Consider the following 17,918-nt stretch of genomic DNA (forward strand, 5'->3'; position numbering starts at 1 on the left):
AGGATGGGTGGAATATGAAGGAAGGAGGGAGGAAGTGATGGGGGAAGGGTATGTCCTCTAAAGTGTTCCTGATGGACCTCCACATGTTCCTCAGCCACCAATGTCTCTTTCTTCTCAGTGTCTAGGCTGTCCTGCCCCTCACTCCCACCCAATGATGTGGGATAACTTTGGCATGTTTTTAGGGTTTGTCATGCCATACCCATGTCACTCTTTACCATCTCTGTCTCTTTTTTAATGAACACTCAGCATATTAATTCCTATCATTATATCTGGCACATGAAAAGTGCTCAATAAATATTTGCTGAATGAACATATGTGCCTAGGAGCCACTCTCCATACTCTTGGGATGGCTCTTTACCCAGTATTTAGTCGCTGCCACAGGGCTGGAGGCTATCAAAACGTGAGTACTTGAGGGCTCATCCAAATTCTTACATGATTATTAATAAGCTGCTTTCTCATATTTTCATTTAACAAAGATTTTTTGCATGCCTCTTTTATTACAGGGCTTATGCTAGCTACAAGGAATTTGAAGTTGAGCCACTGTGAGATCCATATAAACAAATAATATAAATAACAAGTTAAGGTGGACTTATGTACAAAGTGATTTATGAACACTATAGATGGAGGAATTGCTTGTTCTAGGTTGCTAGGAAAGGCTTTCCAGAGTACAGGGGAGAAAGTTGGCATTGAGTCTTGAAAGACAAGTTGTGTCCTCTAGACAGACATGATCAGGGGTAGGGGAGTGGATAAGGGAGTGGGATGGACAGTATTCCCGACAAATGGAGTAACAGGTGCAAAGGTGGTGGTGGTAGGAGGGAACTGAGAAAGTGTGCCGGTTTTGGGGAATTGGGGCAAAGCATCAGAGCATAAGAATGGCCAGAGAGAAGGTGCAGGGTTGGATTTGAGGCGGGCCAGCGAAAGAGCTCTAGGGATGTCAATCTTTAAGAGGTACTAAAATAAAAAAATATAAAGCCAATTAACTGAGCCACTTGTGGCTCCTTACATAACTTTTGAAAACTAAACTGGTTCCATTCCCTTGAGGTAAGACAGTGCCCTTGAATGTTACTTTAAAAATCTCCTGGCTGGCAATTCCAATTATGTTATATTCAGTGCATGTAATAAATTCCTTATTTTTAACATAAAGAGGTTTGTAATTCTTATTAATAGGAAATCAAGTTACTTTCAATCCCATGCTGAACAGATATTTAAAGAAAATTGACCTATTTATGCATTGCCTTCTTGTAAAGTACTCCTCCACCTTTGGATGGAGGTCTCCAGGTCCCCTCTCCCAGGTAAAAGTGGGACTGTTCCATCTGGCTGGGCGAGCTGAAAATGTTGGTCTCTGTGCATGCCCAGAGAAGGCTGCATTTATTGTCAGTCAACTATGTGTTTGGCACCCCTGATAACCTATTTGGTAGTCTTTTCTAATAAAAAAAATTTGTAGGAGTCTTAAAGGTAAACCTCTCTCTGCCTTACAGCCACCATATTCTCCTGGGTGTTCCAAAACTTCAGGGACTTCCATATTCCACCTTGAGGTTTTGTACACATCCTCTGCATGTTAAACAGGCCTCTAAGTTTGGTGTTCAAAGATATAGTCTCTCTATGAGGACTACGTCCTAAAGTCATGTGTGAACTTTAAATCATTACTATGAGTATCCACTGTTTTTGCATTTATTCTTCTCTTCCTGGATGTTGGACCTAAGCAAATACTATAACCTTCCTGTGCTTCCATTTCCTCATCGGAAATAACGCCAATTCCTGCCTTATAAACGAGACAATACATGTAAAGTGCTTGTCCCGCAAGCACTTCACACAGTTCCGCAGCACTGTCAGCACTTATTCGCGCACCCTTCAGGGAGAGACAGTCCTTTTCACCTCTGTACTCAGCTCTCACCCAGACTTTGGCGTGACCCTGCCCCGGGCTCAGGGTACAGGAACCTGAGAGAGGAGGGCGCGTGCAGAGAATGGGTTGTGTGAGAGGTCAGAGTGCAAAGGCGGCTGGTTGAGGCAGTGAGCAGAAAAGTCTGAAGAGAGGTCTCTGGACTTCGGTTGCCTTGGCGACCTCAGCCAGAGGAATAGGGTGGCAGGGTGGCAGGGAACCACCTGACACTGCTGCTTTCGGTCCCCCGCCCTCTCTTTAGTTTTAGCTCCGCCCCTTTCTCCCGAGAGGTCGGAAGCAGACGCCGACAGGGACGCCGACGCGGTTGCCTAGCTTCTTTTCCCAAGATGCCCAGGGTGTTGTGTTCTTCTTAGCCAATCAGAGAGGCGAAGCGGCCTTACCGCAGGCCAATAGACTGCGAGGCGGGGGCCCGCGACGGTTAAACGGGGCTGGAGACTGGGGCGGCCTGGCGCGGTGGCTTGAGGTCTCCGACTCGGTGGCTGCAGCTCCGCGACGGTGGTGCGACGTTCAGGTGTCCTGCGCGGGTCCGGCCATGCCGACTCGGGCGGAAGACTACGAGGTGCTGTACACCATTGGCACGGGCTCCTACGGCCGCTGCCAGAAAATCCGGAGGAAGAGCGACGGCAAGGTGAGCGCGGGCTCGGCGCCTGTCTCCGCCCCCGCCGCGGTTTTGCAAACTGCGGGGGGCGCGCCCTCTGCCGCCGAAGGGAAGCGAGCTGCCTGGGGCTGTGCGTCTGGAAGGCAGGGTGCTCAGAAGAGTCAGCCATATCCCCCCAGGTCTGTGTCGGTCCTGGGTCTCTCAAGGGATGGGAAACTGTGTCCCTTTTTCCTTTTTTTTTTTTTTTATTTTTCATTTGTGAATCTGTCCTTAATTTTTAAATAAAGTTAATAGAATGTGCCAAATAGAATATTGTCAAATACATAACACCGCTTTTGCTATTTACATGGGACTGCACATTTTTATATATTTATGTTATATATATATATATATTTTTTTTTTCTATCTTTTTTCCTTTCTCTTCCATTTTCTTCCTTTTTCCCAATTTGACCTGCTAAGGGCCTTCAGTTGGTGACAGCTAGCTGACTCCTGAGCTATTTTTAGAGAAGAGGAGCCCTCTCAGTCATGACCATCAGCACCTCGAACTTTTATGTCTTGTAGTCAGAATTCGTTTAAAATACCCATTATTCAGATTGTTGGATTCAGATTTCCCAAGGTGTGTAGGTAGACTTTACACAAAGAAACAATGGAGAGGAAATTGGCTCTGACGGAAGGACCTTTACTAAGTTCTCTTACCTTGGAAATCTTGACTTGGAATGCTCGAGGACTTTGACCACCTCTGCCCCAGCTTTGACCAGCTTTGACTAAGCAATGGAGGTTAGGGGGTTGGGGGAGGCCTAATGTACCTCATCACCCTGTGTTGCATCATTTATTCCTGAAAAATTAGGGGAAGATTATGGAAGTAAACTCAGGGGTCCTTAGGTTCATTGAACTACGTTAGATGATGTCACTGTATGATCTACTTACTAGAGAAGTAATTTTAAAAAGTTTTTAAAAAGGTTTTGAGTATAATGAGTTTATTTGTACCTTGGAAATTTTTATTTCAGATCTTAGTTTGGAAGGAACTGGACTATGGCTCCATGACAGAAGCTGAGAAATACATGCTTGTTTCTGAAGTGAATTTACTTCGTGAGCTGAAGCATCCAAACATCGTCCGATACTATGATAGAATTATTGACCGAACCAACACAACACTGTACATTGTAATGGAATATTGCGAAGGAGGGGACCTGGCTAGTGCAATTGCGAAGGGGACCAAGGAAAGGTAAAATCTCTTAAATGGGCCTAGTTTTGCTTCTGTTAAGCATCCTGTATTAGGATCGGGGACAGAGTACTTAGTAATGGGGAAGAGTCTTCTGGTGTTTGTTTGGTGGGTGCATGGTACTTTAGAAAATCCGTGGTACGTCAGCACCCATATTTCATATCAATTTATTTCCCTATGTGTACACTTTGAAAACTAGATAATTCACATCATCCCATCTTTGTAATGGTTTTATTCAGAAGTTATAGGCTATATAACTGCTTTGATTTCAGACAATACTTGGATGAAGAGTTTGTTCTTCGAGTGATGACTCAGTTGACTCTGGCCCTAAAGGAATGTCACAGACGAAGTGATGGTGGTCATACTGTGCTGCATCGGGATCTGAAACCAGCCAATGTTTTCCTGGATGGCAAGCAAAACGTTAAGCTTGGAGACTTTGGGTTAGCTAGGATATTAAACCACGATACGAGTTTTGCAAAAACATTTGTTGGCACACCTTATTATATGTCTCCTGTAAGTATTTCAGAATTTAGATGCTTTTTAAACATCTTAATGCTAAGCACTCAACTGCAGGGAAATTGAGCTTTTTGTTTGTTTAGTAACATCCAATAGGCAAGAATTAACAATACTGTTTTATTTTAAATTTATATTTTTCCAAATGGACCACCAGACCCTTAAGTTCCTGTATTAGCAATATAAATCAAGCTTTCATTGAATGACTACCAAGTGCTAAGCTCTGGGATCACAAAGATGAGATAGGTTTTGTCTCTGCCCTCAAGAGCAGCACTTCCCAAAGTGCCATAGGTCCTGGACACCAGCTGGAACTCATCTGGGGTGATTGTTTAAAATGCAGAGTCCTGAGCCCCAAATCCAGTGAATTTGGATCTCTGGACAGGTCTTTGCACTCAACTTTTTTTTTCTTTGTTTGTCCTCCACCACTTTTTATTTTGGACTTTGTATTTTAACAGACCTTCTAGATGATTCTTGTGCATGGAGATTCAGGGCTCAGGAGACTCACTCACTTCTGACAACATATTTTTGCAGTGTTAACTTTTTGTACTTATTCTTTTTTTATTGCCTTTTCCTACAGTGGAGCTGCAGAGTCCACCCATTTACCTGTTTCCTCAGTTGCTGAATATTTTGTTTCCAAAATGTCTCACCATTCTAAGGAGCACTGCTATGCATGTCTTTGTATGAATTATTCTTTCTTCCTTTTTGGTTATTTCCTTGGTGTTTAGCTCTTGAAATGAAATTTCTGGGTCGAAGGGTATGAACTGTTTATGGCTCTCTAGTGACTTTTGAAAAGCTTGAATCAATAAGTGATAGCACCAATGTGTTGTATATGAAAGATGAGCGGATAAAGATGGAGAGAGATTTATTTTTTTAGCTGTTCACAAACATTTTCAGGATTTTCTCAATCTTTTTTAGTTATGTTAACCAATCTGACTACAGTGTAAAACTTTGTAAATTAGTGACTTTGTTTTTGACTCAGATTAGACATGGCCAGAGCAGTGTCATTTTCTCACTGGATCAGATTCCAAATAGAGAGCCTTTGCTATAAAGGAAAATTACCCAGAGGTGGTTCTTGGAAAATTTGAAACCTGCACAATTCTTTTGTTCCTGTTCCCTCCTGCCCTTGTAAATAGATCAGTTTAGCCTTCCCTATGGGATTGATTGTCAGGAAGTGGTACCAGACTCCCCTGTTGGACTTTAAATTACTAAGAAGACCCCTGAAGATTTCAGTACAGTACTTGCCTCTGTGCCTTCTGTTGAGAATAAGAGCCATGGTGGACTGTTGTTACTGTACGTGTGGAAGAAGGGCAAACAATTAAAACAGGAAGTGAGAATATTAGTTACTATTCTGGTATATACAGTGGACTAAGGGAAAAATATATAAATGAATGATTCAATTAACCATTTATGTCTATATTCATTTAAATGTGGGCTAGATGTTATTCTAGAATTTTCTCTGGTTCTTTTAAAATGGAGTTTCTAGATTATGAATTCTTTGAGGGTAGAGGGTAGAGGTATCTCATGTTCACCTTTAACTTGCCAGTGCCTTGCCTGTAGTAACATAATAAATATTTGTGAATGAAAAATAAGTGAATGAATTATATATGACAAAGTGTATTAGGATAAGACCATTGCCTTTTTTCCATTATAAATTTGAATACAAAATATAAAGTACCATCTTTTTGTTGTTATGATACAAGATCTAATGTAAGAGGAATCAGCCTTTTGTATTTGAAATTTTTGTTATAGATATAAAATCTGTTCCTTTCTTTTCCTTGAGTGAATATTACCAAACTTTAAGGTTCCATTTTTGTCTCAGGACTAATTTTGTAAGTTTTAAAACAAAATGAACTTTAAACCCCTATTTTCTTACCTTTTTTTCCCCCTTAAGGAACAAATGAATCACATGTCCTACAATGAGAAGTCAGATATCTGGTCACTAGGTTGTTTGCTGTATGAATTGTGTGCATTAATGTAAGTATAATGAAGACAGATTCTTATTCTGAGGTTTACACTTAGAGAGATTTGTCACCTTTCACCGGGTTCAGCTTTTTGAGCATCCGTGCACATTCAAGTCTGAAAGAATCATACCATGGGTTAAAATTAAGGTAGATGGACAGGTTAAAAAAAATTATTTACAAATTAATAATATAATCCCTGAGGCTGGATCTAGACTTGTTCAAGCTTCTAACCTGGTTAGATGTTTCTCTGTTAGACTGAGCTTAGCTCAAGGGGAGAGCATATAGGTCAAGCCTGTGAAAGAAATGAAATAAAGATCTAGAGAAGCAGTCTAGGGTTTGCACAGGAAAGAGCTCTGATTCTTTCCCTTTTTTCTTTCTGTTTTTTCCCTTCTAAAGTATTCTGTAGAGCAGTGGTTCTCAACCAGCGAAGGGGAGTTTTGCCCCCCAGTTTTGCCTCCCAGGGGACATTTGACAATGTCTGGAGACATTTTAGTTGTCACAACTAGGGATAGCTACTGGCATCTAACGGACAGAGGTCAGTGATGCTGCAAAACATACTAAACAATGCACAGGACAGTCCCCATAACAGAATCATATGGCTCCAAACGTCAGTAGTGCCAAGGCTGGGAAACTTAGCTACAGAAGAAGATCCCAGAAGTAGAAACATAAATACAAACTGAACCTTAAACTCTGCTTTTGGTTTGCTTCTTATTATATATTTTCATTTTTACATTTAAAAAAAATTTTTTTCCCCAGGCCTCCATTTACAGCTTTCAACCAGAAAGAACTAGCTGGGAAGATCAGAGAAGGCAAATTCAGGCGAATTCCATATCGTTACTCTGATGAATTAAATGACATAATTACAAGGATGTTAAATTTAAAGGTAAAGTTTATAAGGTGATATATTGTATGTTTCCATCTCTCAGTTAAGTTTTGCAGTGTATGCTCTCGTGGAGCAATGAGTCTAAAGAAACATTAAATATATTTCTTTAGCTAAATCTACTGTTACCAAGAGTGAAAACATGTATCCTTGGCACATTGCTGGCCTGCCTTCTGTGCTTTCTTTATGTCTCCTCCCACTCTCTGCCATGCTAACAGATGGTTGGTAGCAAGGAAAGATTGCAAGAAGGATCCAAATCCTCAGTTCCCCTTGTCCTTGCCTACCTCAAAGTGGCAGGTGGTACAGGAAGGGGCCAGGAATAATAAGACCTTATTACTCTGCCTCTAGCTCTGAGAGATTAGAGATCATTAGAGATGGGAATGGTGGGGGAGGGCTGGCTAAAAAGGGTAGAGGGGAAATAAAGAGATTATGTAGAAAAAATCTGGCAGTGGGATGGGGAGGGAGATGTCCTAGGGATCAGGCTGTGTAAGAACAGAGTTAAATGCTGTGGGAGTTCAAAGAGAAGGAAGGATGCAGGTGAAGTAACAGGATTGAAGGTCGGTGAGAGAGCATCCTGCTTAATGTAGTTTAGAGATGCAAGGGCAGTACGTGCCCTGAAACAGACCGACCCTAGCAATGCTACCCAGCACAGCACAGGGATTGAGCTTTCTTAGGGTAAAAGGGGAACACAGGTAAGTTAAAATCTGCATTATTTTGTGGACCCAGAACCTCATGAGTTAAAGCCACCAGTGAACTTATTTTTCAGGTGTTTAAGACCCGTGTGTGTGTGTTGCGGGGGGAGAATGGGCAATATGGGCGAAGGGGGTCAGTTGCATGGTGATGGATGGTAACTGAGCTTGTGGTGGTGATCACTCTGTAGTGTATACAGATGTAGAACTATAATGCTGTGCAACAGCAACAACAACAAAAAGACCCATTGCCTTGGAAATATATGCTGTTTTAAATGTAACTGCTCTTTCAGGATGAGTAGTCCATTATGAAGTGTGCCTGTAACACTGAATATTTTTTTCCCAGGATTACCATCGACCTTCTGTTGAAGAAATTCTTGAGAATCCTTTGATAGCAGACTTGGTTGCAGAAGAGCAAAGGAGAAATCCTGAGAGAAGAAGGCGGCGATTAGGAGAACCAGGAAAGTTGCAGGACTCCAGCCCTGTATTGAGTGAGCTGAAACTGAAGGAAATACAGTTACAGGAGCGGGAGCAAGCCCTCAGAGCAAGGGAAGAAAGCCTGGAGCGTAAGTCTGAGTGGGGGTGAAGCACAGAGAACTCCAGGAAGCTTATTCTAATGTATGTGAAAATCCATCTGAATAGAGGATCTCATGTCTATGCTCTATTAGAATGTTTTTATAAATACTTGCGAAACCAAGATATGCACATCAAGCTTGCTGCACCTTCGTGTTGAGCCTCTTTCTCTGAGATCAGCTGTGGTCGTCACATTGTCGGGCCCTAACTGTGACAGCCCAGCACAGTAGCCATCACACTGTACTGTAGAGTCACTCTTTTCTTTATCTTTCTTAATATACGGACCCTGAGGTTTCCCATTGTAGAGAAGGTCTTAGAATTTGCCAGCACTTCTCCCTTCTGATACGCTGCTCCAACACAGCCCGGGTCTGAAATCCTACAGTGTGTAAGACTAGATGTATTTGGGCAGTTCCACAGAGGATGTGGGTACAAGATATTTAAATACTCTGATGGGTATTGACGGACTGGGTGCTAATGAGTTTTTGATGTTGAAACTCTGTCTACTCCACTAAAGTGAGAGCTGCTACCCAGGTTTTAGGATTCTGCAAGGCAGCAGAAGCAGTGCAGCTCTGCATTTTGACATCGAGGGATAAGAGACGGGCTGCGACTGTCTTCTTCCCCCCTCGTGGCTCACCCGATCTCGCTTCTGCAGCTCTATGCCAATGCAGACTTCATAAGTGTTTTTCTATTTAAACGTACTTATAAAGCATCTAAATGCGTTTGTTAATGTTTTACTTCTTAATGATAATTGTCTAGTACTGTGAGATATGCTCTCTGTGGGAGGTACAGCCTGTGCTTACCTGAAAATCTTTGTCTCTTCTGTCAAAAGAATTCTTTAAAAAAAAAAACAAAACCCACAAAAAACAAACAACCAAAAACATTTCATTAAAACTTTCCCCAGTGTTTTGTAATTTCACATAGCAGCTGAAATCTGAACTCTCTGAATGCTGGGCCATGAATAAATAATAGACTTCGTTACTGATCTAAAGAAGTACCACCTAACTGAGCTGTGGATTTTTCCCTTCTGTTTGGGTGCTGTCATTCACCCAGAGGGAGAAGGGTTTGTACCGTGCAGCCGGGTAACGCCCGGAAAATGAACTGTTGCCCCTTCTCCGCGGAGAGCGGGGATGGCAGTAGCTCTTTGTTTTCCCCCGTGAGTTATTCCCACACATCACAACCAAAGGGTGAAGCTGACTTTGTCCTTGTGCTTAAGCTGGTCCTTAGGAGAAAACCTAAGACAACATACAACATACTAACCACACTGCATTATGAAACGGGAACAGTCTGGTTGGCTGGAGTATACAGTAGGAAACCCTTCACAAAACATGACTCATCGGAGGTCAGGCTGTTAGCCTTAGCGATAAGGAAAAGCGGTAAGATTACCAAATGTGAATTGTTTATACCCAGAGCCACTTGTTAATTTCTTTCTTTCTCGTTCCATTCCCTTCTCAAAGAGAAGGAACGTGAGCTTTGTGTTCGTGAGAGACTGGCAGAGAACAAGCTGGCCAGAGCAGAAAGTCTGTTGAAGAATTACAGCCTGCTGAAGGACCAGAAGTTCCTGTCTTTGGCGGGTGGTCCAGGTATGTGAACCAGCTCAGAGAACAGAAGTTGGTGCCACAAATGAGGAAATGGGCACCCGTGTTGCCCCGAAGGTGGCTTTGGCAGCCCTTTAAATTTTCGGAGTCTTGAATTTTATGATGGAGTTAACTGAATATATGCGTTTCAGTGGAGATAAGAATTCTGTTTTAGCAATGACTGACTTAACTGTGATCAGAGACATGAGGCAATGAGTCAGGATGATTTCATCTTCGGTTTTATTAGCTTTATCAGACTGTGTGTTCAGTATTTGATATTTACTTTTAAAAACTAGGTCATTTTAAAAAAATGCTGTGCCTTTCAGATTTTTCTCTGGGTATATTTTCAAAACTACATTTCTCTCCATTTTCAAGTGAAAATGCTAGCATTTTACTATTACCACACGACCAACTCATATTTGCCACATCCTTCATAGAAAGTATGGCTTAAAAGGTGTGATAAACCAACTGTAGAATAGGCCATCACTTTTGGATCTTTGCTAAGACCCGTTCCAATTGAAACGTGTATGTCAAAATGTGATTGCTTAATATCTATCTACATATGCTCTGTAATAAGTGATGGAAACAAATGAAACTAGTGATGGAAGTAAATATCTTTTTTCTCAATACTGCTATCTACCATTTCAGTATTTTTATAATATTTATTTCAGCTTTTCTTAGATCCCACACTGCCATCCATAAAGGTAAACTAGACTTAAATCATGATTACTGTGATAGAGTGAGGAGGAATTTTTATCTGGGTAAGTGTCATGCATCAAGCCCGTTGCCGAGAATTATATTGAAGGCCCTGTTGGGGACGGCTCTCCCAGTTAAAGAGTTTATTTACATCTTGCCCTGAGAGTCTTTGAGCAAAGGGTGAGAAGAGCTGGTGAAGGATGATGTGTTTCACTTCGTAGGATACGTAGGTAGAAGAATCTACCGGTATGCGAATCACGGCAAAGACTTACTTAAAATGAGCTGTGGGAATGGTGTCCAGTGTGGGTAGGAGATATTTTAAAGTACTGAGCACGTTAGAGCCCTAAGAAAAACAACAAAGCAGTGGAGAGGGGGTGCCCTTGTGAACTCAAGACAGCTGGAAATATCCTCTCCCCATCCTTGGGCTATAAAATTCAGACATGAGGAAAACAAATAAATTGAGATCACCACAGTAAGCATCAGCATCTTTTTAAAAGCTCTAGTTAGTCTATTTAATGAAATACTAATCCTTTTTTTAAACACTTTCTTATAAAACTGTCTTATTAGTAGGGTTTACGGTTTACACTGTCTGTTTACAAACATATAGGTGTTTGTGGTAATAAATGTGGATCTATTTGAAACAATGGAGTTGAGGCCTAAAAGCAATCTCCTAAAATGCTTTGCAGAGGAGCAGTGTATGAAGTAGGAAGTTGGGACAGTCGGAGGGCAGCGTTTCTCTGTGCAGCTGCTCCTCCCTCAGGGCGTCTCCGTTTCTTTGGACTGGAACATTCGGCTCTAGATAGTCATGTGACTTCTTACTTCCTCACTCTCATCAGGTCTCTGCTCAGAAGTCACCTTGTTATGCGGCTTCATCACTGCAAACACCCATGGCACCTCTGTCTCCCTCTCTCCATGTTAATTTCCTTCACAGCACATACCATCCTCAAGTATTCCTCATATGGGCTTGTTTATTTGTTTATGGTCTATCTCCTCCTACCACAGTAGGGCCTTTGTTTGGTCCACAACGGCCCATACAATGAGCTCAGTAAATATTTGAACATATTTCCTTTAAATGAACACAAAGGAAAAACAAAAAGGTTCTAGAATTCAGACCTTCAAGTCCCCAACCCCCAAATAGTTGTCAGTTCCTAACAGTGTAGCCACTTTAAGTAAATTATTATTTTTTTCATGCTAAAAGTACAGTTCACTCAATTTACTTTTACCATGCTGAATCTTGCGTAGGTTCTTTTTGGAACAAGTTTGTGGTCAGTTAAGCCGCTTTAAAATGTGTTTTTAAGTATTTAGCCAAAACTGTAGGTGCTCGCTATGAGAAAGAGCTTCTGCTTCCATACTTTTCTGGAAGTAATGTGTTCTAGGTAGAATGGCACTCGCTTTCAAGAATAGAGATAAATAACATTGATTTCCAGAAGTTTTATATTGTGGCCCATAATCTTCAGTGCATTTAACCTTAAGAGGAATGTTGATTGTCGCGAGAATAAAACATAGGTTCCTTGATTTTGGGCTATAGATTAAAAGGCTGATTGATTTCTGCCAACCTCATGCCCCTAACCTGTTAAAAAAAGAGAGAACAGGTCCAAAATGGAGTCACTGGTCACCAAACATCACCAAATCAGGACTTAATACCTAACTTAATGGCAGTTTCAGCCTCTCTCAGGAATGGAATCTTAAACCAGTCAATCAGGAATTACCTGGTCAGCACTAGAGAGGTCATCTGCCTGATAGACCCCTGCTGTCCCCTGAAGGAAGGTGACCTTGCCACAGACAATCCCCTCTTTGCTGGTGTAACTTCCTTGTCCCGCCCCCTTCTACCTATAAAAGCCTTTCCTTTTGTACAGCTCCTTGGAACTCCTTTCTGTCTTCTGGATGGGATGCTGCCCAATTTATGAATCATTGAATAAAGCCAGTGAGATCTTTAATATTTGCTCAGTTGAATTTTGTTTAACACTCCTATCCCAGAGAGAATAAACAGGTACCCAGATTTCACATGCAAACTGACAATAAATATTTCAGTAAGTTTGGTAAGTATGGAGGAGTTCATCTCCTGTTCATGAAACTCAAAAACCTTTTTCTTTTTTCTTTCTAAAGAACTTTTTGATCTTACATCCTCGATAATGAAGAAGAAAGTTCATTTCAGTGGGGAGAGTAAGGAGAATGTCATGAGGAGTGAGAATTCTGAGAATCAGCTCACCTCCAAATCCAAGTGCAAGGACCTGAAAAAAAGGCTTCATGCTGCTCAGCTTCGCGCTCAAGCCCTGTCAGACATTGAACAAACTTACCAACTGAAAAGCAGACAGATCCTGGGCATGCGCTAGCCTGACGCAGAGACACAGACCTGCGTACAGTATTTAATGTTGCCAGCCCTTTCGAGATGGGTATTCGACTGCTGTAGCCTGTATACTTGGTTCCGCGAGCCGTGCCTTTTCTATAGTAAGCAGGGTGGTTTGGTATTACTCTTGCTGTTCTTCAGCAAGAATTGTACCAATGTCCACCCCTTTCATTTTTCTTTCTTTTGTAAAGAACGCTTCATAGAAAGAATAACACTTTCTTGGCCGGTTGGGTTTTTAATCCTGTGTGTGATTACTACTGGAACATGAAATGTTATGTTCTATATGTTGGGGTGGGGAAATAATATTAGAAAAAGATATTTACCCAGGAGCAGCACTTACTGACAAGTTTTAAGGGACTGAAATGGTGTGCTTACAATTGTCACGTCTAGAGTTAAAATTTAAGTCTGAGGTTTTAAATGTTCTTGAGCTTAGAGAAAACCTAATTGGATATAGATTGGTCACTAATACCTTGACATCTCTCTTATAAATATCCCCTTGCTCTGTAGTTTAAATGTCACCTTCTGTGAAACTCCATCACTATGATGTCTCTAACTCTTTTTTTTCCCTTTTTATTCTGTTTAACAGTATGTGAGCTGTCTGTCATTTGCCTACTCTTTTTTCACTAAATAAAAGAATTCTTTAGTTTTCCTGTATTCATGTCGCTTGTATTTGTTGATCTTAGTTGGAGGGAGTCTGTGTGTTTATGATATTTAGGCGTTGGAGGGTAGGGAAGAGAATGTGATGCTTGCAAGAGCCATACGTCACTTTACTACCCATCTCATTTGTCCATCTAAGCCAGTGGTTCTTACGGGGGCAGTTTTGCCCCCCAGGGTATATTTGCAATGTCTGGAGATATTTTTAACTGTTATGATCGGAGGGAGGGTGCTACTGGCATCTAGTGGGCAGAGGCCAGGGATTCTGCTAAACATCCTATAGTGCACAGGACGGCCCTCACAGCTAAACGTCAGAGTACCACGCCTGAGAAACCTGATCTCCGCTGAAACCTGTTGGAATATACCCCACCCTTGAAGGAAACTTATTTTGGTTTTGATGGATTTTTTTTTTTACATGTCTGACTTTTAATATGAATTAGCAGTCCTTGCTGTGCCCATCACATTTTTTCATGTGATGTTTTCCTGGCAATGCTAATCCTTTTAGCTTAATGAAATAAGACCAAGTTATGAAGGGTTATAATGTCATAAATGGGAAGAAATAGCTCCTTTATTAGCTATTTTATTATAGGTTTATTACACAGTTGATAACGTAGTTCTATCAGAGGTATAATATTATTGAAATACAATCAGAAACTGATTACCAGGCCTTTATGGTATACCCACAGATTAATCCTAACAGAACCACTTTGATGTAAATGTTGAGTATAACTTGCAGGGCCCAGTGCAAAATAAAAATGTGGTTCAAAAAGCAGGAAACAAGTACCATTAAAGGTACATATGGCACTTCCCTGGTGGCGCAGTGGTTAAGAATCCGCCTGCCAATGCACGGGACACGGATTTGAGCCCTGGTCCGGGAAGATCCCACATGCCGCGGAGCAGCTAAGCCCGTGCGCCACAACTACTGAGTCTGTGCTCTAGAGCCCACGAGCCACAACTACTGAGCCTGAGTGTCACAACTACTGAAGCCCGTGCGCCTAGAGCCCATGCTCCGCAACAAGAGAAGCCACTGCCATGAGAAGCCCGTGCACCGCAGCAAAGAGTAGCCCCCACTCGCTGTAACTAGAGAAAGCCCGCGAACAGCAACGAAGACACGATGCAGCCAAAAATAAAGTTTATAAATAAATAGATAAAAATAAAGGTATATATAAAGCCTTGTCCTTTCTTCCAAGGTCTCTCTGCTTATTGTGGTGTTATTTGGTATTTAATTTTATAAGTAAACAGAAATTGAAATTTTAAATTATTAGCATGAACTTTACTATTCATCTTTTATGTAGTGGGATGCCAGTTTTAAATGCAAGTAGCAGCACATTTAGCTCATCTGTGGAATCACTGAAATTATGTAATTCATATTTTGCGACTCAAGCTGGCCAGAAGAGACACACACACGTGCCTGTGACAGGTGCCTGGGGACGCGTGACTCTGGCGCCTGCCCTACACACTGCCAGTTTGGAGAAGTCGAGCCCACAGCCTCCACTGCAGCAGATAGGTCCCCCCAAGGATCTTACACCTCCAAGCTGGGACTTTCTTTGTACCTTGATCGAGGTGCCTGGATCGCCCCTGCCAAGATAAGGCCCCTAGCTGGCTGCCCACCAGCCATGCTATGGGGCTGCCAGCCCAGGAGGGGGGAAAGGCATTGGGAGGCAGCTGCCGCCATCCCCTGTCCCAAGTTACTTCTGGCACCCTTCCCCTGCCCATGCTGACGCCCCTCTGGGAACAGAGTGTGGGAGGCTGGGTGGGGCCCGGTGCCCCAGGGGTGGGGGAACTGGCAGCGGGCAGGAGGCAGGACCATGTGAGCTGAGGCCCTGAGCCCATACCTGCGCCCCTGCCCCATTGGACTTGACTTACAAAATGAATTCGGCAACACAGTATGAATTTCAAGACTGCAAGCACAGAGCATTAGACTCCAGGTGGACCCTTCTGAATGCCAGCTCCTTCTACATGTGAGGCCTATGTGACTGCACTGGACCCACACTCGTGAAACCAGCCCTTTCTTTAGGAAACTCCTTTCCTACCTTAGGAAATAAGGTTTCTTTCCTTTTTTAATCCTGTGGCATGCAGAGCTTCTCTAGTTTCCCCTATCTCAGACTCCACCTTTGCTTTCGTTCCTTCCTTCAATCAACCAACCAACAATTACTGAGCACCTACTACAGCGAGGCACTGTTTAAGGTGCTGAAGTTACAGCAAGGAAGAAAGACTAAAATCCCTGCCCTCAGGGAGGTGCCGTTCAAATGGGGCAAGATAGTAAACAAAGAAGAAACAAGTAGGGGGAGTCGGTGCTGAGTGCCACCGAGAGGAATGAAGCAGGAAAGGGGCGGAGGGATTCGGGGGATGCAATTTTAGAAGAGGTGGTCATTAGTGTTGAAGTGGGGTGGAGGAGAAAAGGAAAAGGGAGGTTTGAGTGGGGCATGTGGTCGGGGAAGAGATATCAGTAGGGGAGGGGAAAGTCGAACATGACTGGGAGCTGTGATAGGGCAGGACTTGAAAGCGGGCAGAAGCTTGGAAACTGAGGAGAGATGTTTTTATTTGCTTATGCATCTCCACCCCTAAAGCTCGGAACATCTGAGGGTATTTGGGTAATGATGGCCGTAATCTAAGAAGAGGATTTCTTTGACGGGGGAGACGGGAGAGTCCTCCCAAATGATGTTTCTTCAGCATCACTTTCTAAGATATTTCTAAGGTGCGTTGCATGACATCAACACCATACTTACCATTACAGTCTTTTATTGTTTAAACAATAATGTTTCACCAAGCACAGCCTGCTCATAGGCATTTGAAAAAGGGTCATTGGATTTGAGAAAGATTAACCAGATGCTCTGAGAGACAGCAGCCACAAGGTGGCACCATGGGCCTGTTAGACCGGAAAGCCCACCTTGTCCGCACAGCCCGTGCAATTGGTTTGCTACTGAGAGATTGCACGTGGGCCTTGATTAAATGCCTTATTCTCATTATTTCATTCAGTCCTCACAACACCCCCTGAGAAGTTGACATCATCAGTGTCACATTCTACACGGGGGAACTGAGGCTCAGAGATCACAGCTGGGAAGAAGCACGGTTGGCTTCTGAAATATTTCTGACTCCAAAGCTCAGGCTCTTGACTATAACCCTCTACTGCCTGCCTCCGCAAGACAGCAGAAGTTTACCTTTGTCCCCAAACCATCTAGTTTCCCCTAATGATGAGTTAAGGGTGATTAGCCTTACCCAAGACACTTGACTGATGCTGAGCCGGCATGGTTAGGGTCCAGGGGCCTTTCAGACCTGCTTGCTTGGGGAGACAGGTTACTGTTCGGGGAGGGGGTGCCCAAGAGGTGGTTCTCCAGTGACCCTCACAGGACCCCAGACCTTCCCCTCTTTCCTCAGCATCTTCTCCAGGGCCACCTTCCTCAGGCCTGTCCTCCCTGGAGATATTTTGTTTCCAGGTGACTTTCCTTCCAGGATAAAGCCCATATCCCTCAAAGACTCCAGGTAAGGCTGCCCTCCCAGAATGAACTGAGGATGAAAGCAAAAGATGATGCAAGGAAGCTGATTAGAAAAGAATGGAGAGAATGTCTACGTTCCAGCAAGAAAAGATTATCATTCATTGGACTTGGTGGCTGGGAAAATATGGATCCATATTGGATGGATGGATTGCACAGCGAGCAGGATGATGAAAGCTGATGGAATCCATGGGCGTGTGAGGGCCCGCCTTCCCCGTAACCCCGGCTCACCCCACACTGGAAGGGCAGAGGTAAGTGACCTGAGAACCTCCCACATCTGAAAGGCTGCGTTCAACACCGTACTCAGAGGGGCCGGTAGGGGCACCCTTGCTTACCTCCACCAAGGCTCCTCCTACATTTCTGACACCATGGCCACAGCCAGGGCTCTGAGGCTCCGCAGCTCTGCTGGAGCTACTGAAACCCTAGACATCCAAGGCTGCGCATCACTTGACACCCAGCCAGGAAGGAAACCCCCCCTCCTCCCACCTGCCCCGACTTTCTCTTGAGACAACGTGCTGGCCCTCTTGATGCCACTGGGTGCTCCTTAATAGTAGCCACACATTCACAGGAAATGTTCACAGCGGTTGATTTTATTCAATACATTTGTTTTTAAAGTCCTTGAATTATGAAGTGATAGCATCAATGTAAAAAATCCTAACAGTATGTCCATTGCATTTTGCTCAGAGATTGTGACCAGATTTTAGAATGTGATTTTTCTTTGCAGCTTAATATGTGACCAATGAAACATTCTATGAATTACAGGAGACAAAAAAAAAAATCTATGTTCTTTTGTAAGACATGATGGTTAGTTTTCTCT

At 43.0% G+C, this 17,918-nt stretch overlaps 1 protein-coding gene across 2 annotated transcripts; it reads left to right on the forward strand.

The window, feature by feature from the left end:
• The first annotated feature begins 2,322 nt into the window (after positions 1–2,322).
• On the forward strand, positions 2,323–13,558 carry NEK2 (NIMA related kinase 2). 2 transcript variants are annotated; one of them, XM_068538427.1, is made up of 8 exons: positions 2,323–2,528; positions 3,506–3,723; positions 3,993–4,233; positions 6,125–6,207; positions 6,951–7,077; positions 8,110–8,329; positions 9,791–9,916; positions 12,713–13,558. In XM_068538427.1, the coding sequence occupies exons 1-8, from the start codon at positions 2,433–2,435 to the stop codon at positions 12,937–12,939; spliced, it is 1,338 nt and encodes a 445-aa protein (XP_068394528.1). In that variant the 5' UTR covers positions 2,323–2,432; the 3' UTR covers positions 12,940–13,558. The 2 variants fall into 2 exon arrangements, with proteins under 2 accessions (XP_068394528.1, XP_068394529.1); XM_068538428.1 differs by lacking the exon at positions 2,323–2,528 and adding an exon at positions 2,548–2,677.
• The last annotated feature ends 4,360 nt before the right edge of the window (positions 13,559–17,918 follow it).

The sequence above is a fragment of the Eschrichtius robustus genome, chromosome 3, assembly GCF_028021215.1.
Source record: "Eschrichtius robustus isolate mEscRob2 chromosome 3, mEscRob2.pri, whole genome shotgun sequence".
NCBI classification, from domain to species: Eukaryota; Metazoa; Chordata; class Mammalia; order Artiodactyla; family Eschrichtiidae; genus Eschrichtius; species Eschrichtius robustus.